This window comes from Stylophora pistillata, chromosome 5 (genome assembly GCF_964205215.1).
Source record: "Stylophora pistillata chromosome 5, jaStyPist1.2, whole genome shotgun sequence".
In the NCBI taxonomy this organism is placed as follows: domain Eukaryota; kingdom Metazoa; phylum Cnidaria; class Anthozoa; order Scleractinia; family Pocilloporidae; genus Stylophora; species Stylophora pistillata.
The window spans coordinates 2,203,406-2,215,983 of NC_142523.1; the positions used below are offsets into that span (position 1 = coordinate 2,203,406).

At 39.0% G+C, this 12,578-nt stretch overlaps 1 protein-coding gene across 4 annotated transcripts in view; it reads right to left on the reverse strand.

The window, feature by feature from the left end:
* Positions 1–12,578, reverse strand: part of LOC111342216 (uncharacterized) — a 55,244-nt gene that overhangs the window by 16,907 nt on the left and 25,759 nt on the right. For all 4 annotated transcript variants that reach the window (XM_088759509.1, XM_088759508.1, XM_088759507.1 and 1 more), the window contains 14 exons: positions 12,176–12,290; positions 8,362–8,540; positions 7,898–8,098; positions 7,454–7,555; positions 6,555–6,843; positions 5,836–6,033; positions 4,335–4,566; positions 3,856–4,012; positions 3,264–3,449; positions 2,616–2,794; positions 1,991–2,120; positions 1,800–1,895; positions 626–788; positions 21–261 (listed from right to left, as the gene is read on the reverse strand). In XM_088759509.1, coding sequence (XP_088615635.1) covers positions 21–261; positions 626–788; positions 1,800–1,895; positions 1,991–2,120; positions 2,616–2,794; positions 3,264–3,449; positions 3,856–4,012; positions 4,335–4,566; positions 5,836–6,033; positions 6,555–6,843; positions 7,454–7,555; positions 7,898–8,098; positions 8,362–8,540; positions 12,176–12,290 — 2,468 coding nt within the window. The remainder of the gene's footprint in view (positions 1–20; positions 262–625; positions 789–1,799; positions 1,896–1,990; positions 2,121–2,615; positions 2,795–3,263; positions 3,450–3,855; positions 4,013–4,334; positions 4,567–5,835; positions 6,034–6,554; positions 6,844–7,453; positions 7,556–7,897; positions 8,099–8,361; positions 8,541–12,175; positions 12,291–12,578) is intronic.

A 12,578-nucleotide genomic window follows, 5' to 3' on the forward strand; every position in this document is an offset into this window, starting at 1 on the left:
TAAGAGTCCTCGTAACTTACGTGCAACCAGATGTCGACATTAAACTGAATCCAGTATTATATGACAGCATCAACTTTTTTTCAATAAAGTTAACAGAAACGCCAAAGATCAGGTCGGAAATTCCGTAGTAGCTGTCTAGCTCAGCTGGTGTTTCACCTTGGCATAGACTTGAGGGATAAATTAGAGAAATTCCAGCTTTCAGAGGTGTACTCACGAATAGTGACAAAGAAACGTCCGGAATTAAATCAGCTATAGCATTCACTGAAAGATAACATGAAACGCAAGCTATTAAACGCCTTTCCGCCGCCCGAAACTTTAATTATTAATATTTCCATCCAGAAAAATGGAATCAAATAAATAAACAGTAAAACTAGGTCACAAATTACCACTATCAAACTTCTCTCAAAAACTTTTTTGATTGATTCGAGCGACAAATTATATTCCGAAATCTAGAGAGAGTTACAAATTCTCCTTTCCAAGTTTACCTGATTTTCTGAGAGAAAAGCAAGAACAATGCTTATGAAGTTTTTCAAAAGAGTTCATGCCCCTTGTTGATGGTAATTTTATTGAAAAGGAAAAAAAAAATGTGTTGCTTAACGACGCTGACACAATGGAAAAATCTTACCCAGCTTAGCTAGCACATTAAGAGGTTTTGACTTGGAAGGCTCAGAGAGCCTTTTGGGTAATGCTGGCACTTTTAAGGAGACTGTGGGTGTTACAGTGATGTCCACATTTGCTCCAATTTCCAACTCTGGTCTCGGGCTGTTCCAGTTTGATGTCAGACTGATCTACGAGGTTGATTTGTAACATGAATCAATTGATCAATCAACCAAATAACCAGCCAGTCGGCCAGTCGGTCAGTCAGTCAGTCAGTTGATCAATCATGCATACAAGCGAACATGCACGCAGATAGATAGACAGACATATAGACCTATATACAAACAGACAGAAAAGCAACCAAATAGTAAATAGTACTTGTTCTATCGATTTGTAGGTAAAGCAAGTCGCACTGCTTAGCAATCTTAGTTAAACTTTCATTACAAAATAGCAAAATACAAAAAAAATCCATCGCTGAATCAACGTGATACGATAACAATGACACTGACGATTGAAATAAAGATGTTATCTATGTTAGTTATATTAATAATTATAATAATAATGATATGATTATTATGATAATAAATGATACGGTAATAATTAGTATGAATATGATATTATTATCATTATTTTATCATTGCTAATTATTATTTTAATAATAATCATCTTTACCATTTTATTAGCATTACTTTTTTGATAGAGATAATAAAGATATTAGTAAAAGAAAAGAAAACAAAACGATGCAGTGAAAATAAATATAAAATGAAAACATGATTCAAAAAGGATTTGAAATATCATGAAACCCCAAATGTTGATACCGCAACTCTTAACGAGCCACAGGAGACAGAGCTGAATAATGAAATGCTACATCAGCGGGTTGCCGTCAACAACGCGGGCTCAAGTGTCCTAGGTCTAAAATTTAGCGAAATTAGCGGAAAATAGTAAGGGCTGACTTTTAAAACCGAGGAACTCTGTTTTCATCGAAGGCATTTTCCTATTTCCAGAGGTTTTAAAGAGAAAATTAATTTTTTAAACTTTTCAGGGGGTGTACCAAGTTTTTGGAGGTTGTTCTGTAAAAGAAAAGCAGCAAGGAAAACGACGCCTCGAAGCAACAGAATAGGCAATCATTCATGCGAACGACTCAAAATCCGTGTTTCCGCGGCAAAATCTAGCGCATGCGGTGCACGTTATTCAGCTCTTACTGTATCGTCAGTCTTGTAGCAGCTTCCTTCGCTCCAACGGCATTCACCTCCAAGTGATATGCCCCCGTTGATGGATAATGAGCGGGTAATTGTTCCCTGATTTGAGAAAAAATTAATGAAATAGATTTCAGTTCTTGATATGAGTTCTATGTTTCCAACTTTCCAAAGTGTTTGAAACACAGTCAACTTACGGATATTCCAGCGGATGCCTGCCCTGTCAAAGCCAAGAAAATTCCAACAGGAATTTTTATCATTCCAAAGCGAAGGTACTTGGAACGACCAAGCTGTTTATCCTTTATCGCGCGAAGATTTCCTGAATATCTGTTGATTGAATAAATATAATGACTTACCGATTTCTCAAAGAAATTGACCATTAGGTGTCTTTAAAACGCTCTAAATCTTACAACTGATCTCATAAACAAAAACTATTTCAAAATTCTTATATTCTTCCTTGGCTCCCTCGCTGCCGAAGCCTATTAGAACCTGCTACCTTTGTTTTTTTCTGTTCGGCTTTTCGTTGTTATATCTCGGATTTATTCTCTAATAAATAAACAAGCAGGAAGTAATAACGTTTCACTAGATGTTGTAATGCAAATTTTGATTGGTCGAAATAAGTCCGTTCATATTTGCACAGGATGTCACTTTTGCATCATCTTTCAGTTTTTTAAGACAAAAAAATGTTTCCACACTTTGTGGTATTTCTCAATATAACATACTTCTCTATAAAATTTAACCTCGGCATGTGAAGGTTACGGCACTATACAACTCAGAAACAATGCACCTTATCGATCATTGCCTTGTCAAAGTATTACTAACCTTAGCTCCCCATTTAGACTGAACTGCAAAGAGAATTGCAGACTTCCCTCCAACTCTAGACCAACAGACGCATCCTTTAATCCCACTCCAAAAAATTTTTTCTCAATCGAGACGAACACGCTCAGACGTAGATTCATGAACAAAGACATTCTGAGTGTTGCCCCTCCAGTGGATAGAAGCTTACGAAAAGAAAAACCAAGATTATAGGGAAATCTGATGAAACCTTAATGAAGTCAAGCAGAATTGATTTTTAAGGTTTTTCCTACTTGGTACCAAAAAAAGAATTTATGAATAACGTGGAAATTATTGACGAAAACTGCAATATTTTTTAGTACAAGAGGAAAAGGAACTGACTTACTAATAAAAGTCGGATAGAAGTTTCTTCGCCACTTTTATGTTGTTTCATGGTCTTTTTTGCTTTCACTTCTCTTTATCAGTCGTTGTTCCTTTTTAAAAGATCCTATCTTTTACTAGCGATGAAGATTATTATTGCAAACTGCATTCTTGAATGTTCGATGTTTTGGAATTTCTTTTTACCTCTCAATGACAGAGAAGAAACTCAACGGTTTTCGCGTATATTACTTCTTTTTTTTATAATAAAGTATTTCATTCTCTTAAAACCGGTTGATGTATGGAGGCTTTTTCTACCTTGTGATCTATCCTTTCCGGTTGAAAATTTACCAAGTCCACGTTTTCTGTTGAGCGCCTAGTTCGTCTGCGATGTTTTTGTAGCAAATTTGTATCCGCTTCCGTTACAATGGTTCTATTTTCATCCAGTTTTGCAGTGACTACCTCCAAAAGAAGAAAATCTCCGCTAGAATGCGTGTCTATAACCTAGAATTTGAGGAGAAAGAAGGCTATCATTAGAACAAAACGAATGGTGACATTTAATTAAATTAATACCCTGTTGCTTGCTCGCTTGCTTGCTTGGCAAAAAACAACAACAACAACAACAACAAAAAAAAAACAAGGCTATAGGTATGTAGCTAATTTGAAAATAATTCAGTTATAATCAAATTACATCTTTTCCTGCTTGGATTTTCTAAGTCAACATGCCAGAAACTACCATATCTAGGCATACTTAAGCTGCCGATAGATCAAGTGAGGCCCTTTTTGATAACGTTACAAAGAAGGACGTGTCTCGTGTCCTAACGGATCGTAATCAATCATCCGTTGAATTCTGATAACAACAAACACACTACGAACGGGCAGTCTGTGATTATATCATACGAGACTTTACCTTAGCGATGAAGCCTTTACTTGGTCTCCCAGTTATCAAATCACCATGGGAGAAAAGCCCGGCCCGTTTGTCTGATTCTGAAAACACGAGTCCTGGATTGTTGTCTCCTCCGCTACAAAATACTGACCCATAAAATCTTTGTTTACTTTCTTGCAATCTAGTGGAAAAAAGGGAGAAAAATGGGTAACAACGGCGAAAAATTAAAAAAGGCTACTCTTCCTATGGTAGAGCTCTGAATCCTGACAGCATGACAAAATTTAGGCTACTGATATACTTGTTATAGCGACATTTCCTGCTACTTGCCTGCTTTAACGCGTCAGAACTGACTTAATATTAATTAGATGCTCTTCTTTTCTTTCATAACTACTTTCACCTACAACTTCTTAAAAGAGACAACTATTTCTAAATGCTTGTAAAGCGTTTGTCTAAAAGAAACCATGACGGAGATCAAAGCTGTCTCACCATAACAAACACAATACCTTGCGCCATCTAAGTGAGTTTTCTTGTCGCATCTCTGAAGTTTCGTTTCCAGGTAATCGGTATCGTCTGTTCTATGAACTTCAATAACACTCTCAATGAAACCATCGCTAGTATTTGACACAACTATGTCACCTGCCTTAGGGATGGTGTTGTTTTTCTCTATCGCCAAGTAGTAAGAGTAGATGAAGGTGCCTCCAATGTCATACGTGTGTCCAAGGCACTTATATATTCCTGAATCGTAAAACAATTACTTCAGGGAAGTAGCTGGTATCAAGCTTTGTTCCGGAGGTTGGAGCGCACAACGTTAACTCAAACTTCATGTTGGAGTTAAAAAAAAATACAAAAGCAAGATACATTGATTACACAAGTCATGTCGTCTACCCACGGTCCAGGATTTGGGTTGAAGTCTGATTGGTCGTTCTTATTATCACATCGCTCGCAGCGCCCGTGGGAAAGATGAAGCGAATCCTGGTTCTGATTGGCTACTCGAGCGGTCAAGATGGGCCATCTTCCCAGCTCGCGATTGTCCGCATTGATCCCGCGCATGAAAAAAATAGAATCATAACTACGTTCGTAATTCCTAGACAATTTCGACGATGGGAGCGCAAAAAGCGGTAGAAGATGGTCAAAACAAAGGAAACAGAAACGACTCTCGTGACTTTGTTGTGCTACAAACACATTTGGCTTTATTTTCCTGCTCTCGAAGTAAACAAGTCATTCTTAATTCTCAATAAAGTGAAATCTTCTTGTGATATAATAAATCGTCTAATAACCAAGCTTGTTCGGTCAAGATGACTGGATATTAGCCTCATTCTTTTTTGCATTTTAATGGACCTCGACTTCGTCTCGGTCCATAAAAATGCGAAAAAAGGAGCTCGGCCAATATCCAGCCATCTCGACCTTACGCTTGGTTGATAATGCATATATCTTTTTCTCGATTACTAGTTGCCGTACTGAACATAACACTTTCTTTACCAATCCAGACACGGCGCAGTCTAGATGACTTTCGCAACCTGAGATAGTCATAAACAGCGTCGTTAACTGATTTGTCTCCTCTGGTAAAAACGAGCTACATGTTCTAACGACGGGATTGGTTGGAGCAACATTTGGCAATACACTCAGAAAGCAGTAAAGCAGAGTCATTTTTCGAGCCACTTTAACGAACACGGATGTTTCAAGTCTTCTATTGAAAATAAGACTGATTGTAGAATCAGAGTTATCGTCGTCGACCAACGTGCATCATTATCATCTCGGGAGATGATAATGATGCACGAAGGTTTCAGTTCAACACGTTCGGAATTAAGGGGCTATAGCCAAATCAGAACTGCCGAAAGTGGATAGTCATTTGAGGTCCACAGAGAAACCGAGATAGACGACTTCGATATTGTGCATGAAAGTGCCGGATAATGTTAGCGCTCCTATCCAAAAGTAGGACATAAATTACGTCATCTTTTCAAGTTTCTTTCCTCCACTATTTTGCAGTTAAGTTTATTCGCTTACCAGGTAAAAGGATAATTATCCGGCTCTCGGTGGAGTTAACTTTGCCTGAAATTAGATCATCCAGGTCCTCTACATCTGGTTCATCCTCCATAGTTGATTCATCGTCCAATTGTTCTGGAGACATCTCACCCTTGAAGTCCGCATACTTGATGACTTCTTCCAATCCAGCCGGAGCACTCAACATCAATTTCAATGGGCCTGTTGAGATAAGTGCCAGCTGAAATAATTTTTGCTTCAAACTTGAGACAGTGAATAACTAATAATAAAAATAAAACTTTCTATTCTATTCACAAATATTTCTTAAACCAAGCCAGGCATGAAACTGTTTTCGTTTTCTTTGTTCGTAGCTTGCGTCTAAGTTAAATATTGAAAAGCGCTGATAACCAATTCTGATAATAATAATAAATCCTGGTAAGCTTGTCGAAATGTCAATCATCGTCTGCAAGGACCGCCCTTTCAAATGCTGTCCTAACCTTGACAATCACAGCAAAGGTTCGACTCATATTTCACCGTTATCAAGGAGACTTTCTTAAAAACTACAATGAGGATCTCGTGGTTTTTAGCATATGTCTTAAATAAAAATGTTTGGCATCTCTAACCTCTGTTTAGTGCTATGTATGAACACAAATCCTATACACAATAACAAGAAGTTATTGGTAGTCAATAGTTGGGCACCTACTTCTAGCATGGACTAGCAAGATGAGCAGCTGAATACTTACCATCATTGACTTCTTTCACAATCTTGTGCAGAATACCTCCTGCTTGTGGACTGGAAACTATGTCGCCAGCTTGGATGCCCAGAACGTTAGGGGCAACAAGAATGAGCGACAATTCATCATGTTTCGCCATAATCACTGGACATGCATAAATGATAGTATCCTTAGGCTCGACTAATTTCACATTTTCAGCCAGTTCCACGTTGTTTCTCCTTTCGGGATCAGTGTAATCCACTTTCACTTTCCCACCGGGACAGTGTGTCTCATTCCAAGCCTTGCACTGGCCCCCTTCCTATGCAAAAAATTACATAATATACCGAGTAAGACTGCTTTTTAAAACCAACCTCCACGTCATCAAACCAGGAGAGATGATCCCCCACTGAAGGAGTAACTCCTGGGTAGTTAAAAAATAGCATTGAAAGGCTCTAGCTTTCTTGTGGAAGTCGGGAGGATGGAGATTTTCGTGGTAACAAGCTGCTTAGCCAGAGTGGCTATCGTGTGGCGAGATTTCCACCAGTCTTTCTTTTTTTAATTTCCTCAACACATTTCGGTTTATGTTACAAAGAAAGGTACATTCCGGCCTTTTTGTTATCCTGTTTGTGTGGTATTCACCAAAACAGGTATTCACCTCAGTGAAAGAGAAAGTGGTGGATATTTAGATTTCTGTTTTGCAGGTCGATAAAATTCGACTAGTTTTAACCCTTATTCCGATAAATAATCTTTTTTTTTTTTCCATGCATTACTTTTGTCACACGAAAAGCGCTCAAAGTGTGAAGCACGTTGGAACTTCCAATAAAGTCTATTTGTGTTTTAAGAGGGATTTTGTTGCATACGTGGCATATCATAATCGGCGCTAAAGAGGGAAGAGAGGTATGATTTAAATACATGCATATTTATCTTACTGTGAGTTTGTGGCATTTTTCTAGGTCTCGGCATTTTTGACAGGACTCAATAGTTGCTCTTCCGTCTTTGTAGTTACAGTACTTTCCTTTACATTTTACCCTCTGTTGAAAGAAAAAGCTGTTATATGACTATCCCATGATGGAAAAAAGAATTGAAAACAGGCAGGTCAGTGTTGTTGCAATAGAAAATTTCATCATTTGTTCCCTTATTCGTTCATAATGGGTGAGTATGGTATGTGGGATGAAGTGTGGCTCTCGGACGTCCCCCACAAAACTATTATCTTAAGTCGGTCTCCTGGCATCAACACTGAATAAATATGATGCACAAAACACTTTTATATCCTGCAACAGTTTTCTTATATATTCTACCGACGCTCTAAAAAAAAGCCATAAAGTACTCGTATTTTCCTTCTTTTCCCTTCTTTTCCCTTCTTTTCCACTTACCATTATTTGCCATGAACATTCTCCGTCTTCCACCGTGTAACAGTGGTAATAGAACCAATCGGGACATTCTATCTTTGGAGGTCCTTCAGCAACTCCTCCAAGGCAGGACCTCAAGCTGTCACACCATCCGCATGATGGGTCTGTCACGCAATCAGCACAGCTTTCGTACTTTCCACAAAATGAGTAAGTGCAGCCACGACCCTGCAAATAATCCACATTGACGTGATTAACAGTCTTAGAAAAGACAAAGCACTTTGTGCCGAAGAATTAATCAAGAAGGTCCTCAGTACAATTTGCACATATCTTTCAAGTAAGGAAAAATAAAACAATTCCGGTGTTCCCATACCTAAAGATAAAATTCCATTTTAGTGAGACTTACGCAGTTCGTTTGACGGTACTCGCAAACATTGATTTTAATAGGATTCACGCCCTTTCTCAATTGCTTACGATTAAAGAAAGCTCACCAGATAACCAGGGTAACATCTGCAGACATTAGGACCCATGCATTCACCATTACCAGAACAGTTATGCAAGTCGTGGCAATGAAACTTGGAACAGTCTTCTCCTGTCCATCCGGGATAACAGAAGCAGGTGGCGCCTATACAGTCTCCATTATGAAAACAACCGTTGGGACAATGAACCACTGTAAGAAAAGTTCAGAAATCCACTGCTAAGTCAGGTGCATGAAAAAAAAGTATATATATGTATATATAAACATATATATATATGCAGTGTAGAATTTTGACTTTCGTAAAACAGTGCTCAATACATAGAAGTAGAGCGATTTATATATTGTGGGGTAAAAAGACAAATAAACTACAAGTTCATCCCTACAAGCCTGTTTCGTGGTCGCATCACCCAATCCCCTATACAACTATAGCTGATCTTTACTTTGTTGCGGTTGAAGCCCCTTGTGTAACACATTGTCCTTGGGGAATTCTTCGTCAAGTATCTTTAGAAATACACGTCCGATGTTGGTTTCTACATTTCTACTGTACAGTGGATTGTACCAAATCATTTCTCTCCTTCGATTCGATTTCGGGGGGTGGGTAGAGGTTTGAGGTGAAAATGTAAGTTTATGTTTGTATCCGCTGTTGTTGAGGGCATCCTGGTAGAGCGGCGATGCCTTGTTGAAGGATTCTTCAAGGTATAAAATCTCTGACAAACGTTTATTTATAGATAGTGGAATGTTTTCAATTATGGAAGGTGGGGGGTTGGATTTCTTGTTTATGTAAAGTGGGTTGTTGTTAGGCTTGTCGTAGGGCATGTATTTACCATTAGGGACTTTAAGCAGCCAGGACGGCAACGGCACGGAAGACGTCGATTAAAAAAAGGAGTTTCTACTGTTAGTTAGAATTTCGAAAATGGCTGCTCGTGTTTACCGTCTCATAAGGCGCCACACTTCAAACTCAACATAACGCATAAAAGTAGCGTTGAGTTCCAAATTAAAATTAAAATAATTTGCCGCCGCGGTTTCGCTTCGCAGACGACGCAATTTTGGGGATTTCGCGTTGTTGTTTTGCAAAGGACGGCTAAGAAATGTACCAAGTTTTAAAACGCACGTGCTGGGCTATTGTTCTGCCAATTAGATCTATTGTTTTCCCACGTTCTCGTTGCCGTCGCCGTCGTGGTTTGCTTAAAGTCCCTATTGTTAAGGTTCAGAGTGACATCAAGGAAGTTTACGACTTTCTTGTGGGTCTCGATTGTTTTTTTAAGGCCATGCCTCTCAAAAATTCTGCAGAGATCTTTCTTAATTATCTCTGCTTTTCGGAGTGATTCCCGGATCACTCCGAGGCCGTCTTCTCTGTATAAGCCAAAGTTGTGGCCATGTTTCTCCTTGATGGTGTACAAGAGATAACAGCCAACGAGCTCGCATGACTCTGCACCGTCGTAGCTTCCCATGGTCACGTCGAAGAGGTCAGCCGATGTTTTCTTTCCCCATGGTTCACCTTCACTGTAGAGAAGGGATTTTTTCGCGTGAAGGACGATGTTTCGTTCTTCATCAGTTATGCTGACATGGCCGGAAGCGAATTCTAATGCTGTGTTTAGAAGGTCAACAGAGATGGAGGGATAAAAGTCTACCACATCAAAAGCGATGAATGAGTATCGCTCTTTATTCGTTATGTTGTTGAACCACCTTAAAACAGCCTCAGTATTCTTCCATTGGTTTAAGTTTAGGTGGTTGACAGTGCCCCTGTTTATTCGGTCGAGAATTTGTTTGCTGATCTTCCCGATTTCTGATTTGGCTGGGTTGATTAGACAGCAGGTCGGGTTGTTGGCAAAGTTGGGCTTGTGGTCCTGAAGGGTTATAAAGGCTTCCCGTCTGGCAGTGGTGTTTACTCTTTCGTCTAAGTCAAATTTCTTAGCGATTCTTTTGCTTGCCAACTCAATAGATACTGTGGTGTTAGGTGGTACTTTCTTGTAGGTCTTGGTTATATTCTTCTGTAAAAGCCCATTGTATGTGCGTTTATCCATCTTGTAGAAATCGGAGGTCTTGTCAGCGGGTACAAGGAGGTCGCTTGATTGTTTAATGTTGCTCTGGATATCAGAAGACAGATTTTTTTTAAACCAGCAGTGTACGTTACGGAATTTGATGTTTTCAATCAGATTTAGTAGCTTCTTCTCATAATTTGAGATCGCGGGAATTTGTGGTGGCGTATTCTTAGAGTTAAACCCGCATGTTTCTCTCTGCTCTTTCAGTGTAACGTTGTAAGTTCGCATTTGGCAATTTTATCCGACGAGTGCTACACAAGCTGTGTAGTACGAAACTAAGTAGTAATAAATGCCAAGCCAAATCTTCAGTTGACCACTCCGTTCTCAATTATAACACGCTCTAGTTCACTATTGAGCACTCTGAAAGCAGTTCTGCAGATCAACTTTATATATATATATATGTCTGCAGTTAGTTATATATATAACGGCATATAACTAACTATATATATATATATATATATAACTAACTATATATATATAACTAACTATATATATATAACTAACTATATATATTGTGGGAGGAAAAAGACAAGTAAACTACAAGTTCATCCCTACAAGCCTGTTTCGTGGTCGCCCACTCATCAGGGGATTTAATTAGAATAAACTTTACCACTGCTTATATACAATCGTTGGAGATAGTCGCTGCGTGATGGTAAAGGAATATTCTTGGCTGAGAAGCTGATGTTGAATTTTTCCATCGTGAATTATCGTAGAGTGCTCGACAAGCCTGAACTTGGAGCGGGTATAAAGTGTGACTTGATTTTCGTAGAACAGTGCTCAATACATAGGGCTATGTATTGAGCACTGATGAGTGGGCGACCACGAAACAGGCTGATGAGTGGGCGACCCCGAAACAGGCTTGTAGGGATGAACTTGTAGTTTACTTGTCTTTTTCCTCCCACAATATATACTTCGCTCTACTTCTATGTATTGAGCACTGTTCTACGAAAATCAAGTCACTCCTTAACTAACTATATATATATATATATAGTTATTAGACGATACCACAAAGGTTGGGTCGTTTGGGGTGACCGTCTCGGTTCTCCCCCATCCTAGCATTAGCACTGCACTGATGAGGCCCAGAAGGCCGAAACAGTACTGTCTGCAGTTAGATATAGCTCTTTGGCATACAAAGCTTTGCTTTCATGTCCAAATTGAGCACTCTATCTAGGATGAGTCATTGCCGTTGCAATTGCGCATGCTCGCTGGTTTACTCTAGTTTGAGCACTCTGGCATGGCTTAGACGATACCACAAAGGTTGGGTCGTTTGGGGTGACCGTCTCGGTTCTCCCCCATCCTAGCATTAGCACTGCACTGATGAGGCCCAGAAGGCCGAAACAGTACTGTCTGCAGTTAGTTATATATATATATATATAACTAACTATATATATATATATATAGTTATTAGACGATACCACAAAGGTTGGGTCGTTTGGGGTGACCGTCTCGGTTCTCCCCCATCCTAGCATTAGCACTGCACTGATGAGGCCCAGAAGGCCGAAACAGTACTGTCTGCAGTTAGTTATATATATATATATATATATATATATATATATATAACTAACTATATATATATATATATAACTAACTGCAGACAGTACTGTTTCGGCCTTCTGGGCCTCGTCGGTGTATATATATACTATCTCTTTACGCATCGCTGTATTTGTGTCTGTCTACTATCAACAGTTTTCGTCGGGCTCATCACTTGGTATCCATCAAAGCTGAAATGGTTTTAATACGTCTAAATGTGGCTAAACGTTAGAGGATAGATTTGACGTCACCTACCTGGTCTCCTCACGCAAACGAATGGATTAAGTCGGTTACAGTGTGACTCTGTAATATTCCCATAGTTATCAACAACAGCACATATTCCATTGTCCTGACCGTAGCTGCTTCTGGGCTGCAACCAAAAATTAGAGTTTAATTATATCTAAGGAGTATTTTTCTTTTCTATGATGTGCGAAATACGATCGAAGTTGAAACGAAGGAAATTAACTTTGAAATATAGCCTGAGGTTATGCTTATTACAATGATAATTATATGATAATATGAAAGACAATGAAAAAATGTCAACGAGGGTAAAGGCTTTTCTGTTTTCGACCATATTATGCTGTTCGTGAAGGTTTTATCCTGCGCTCCACCAACAATGTGTGAAGGATGACACACAAAGAAGCCTCCACATTTATGT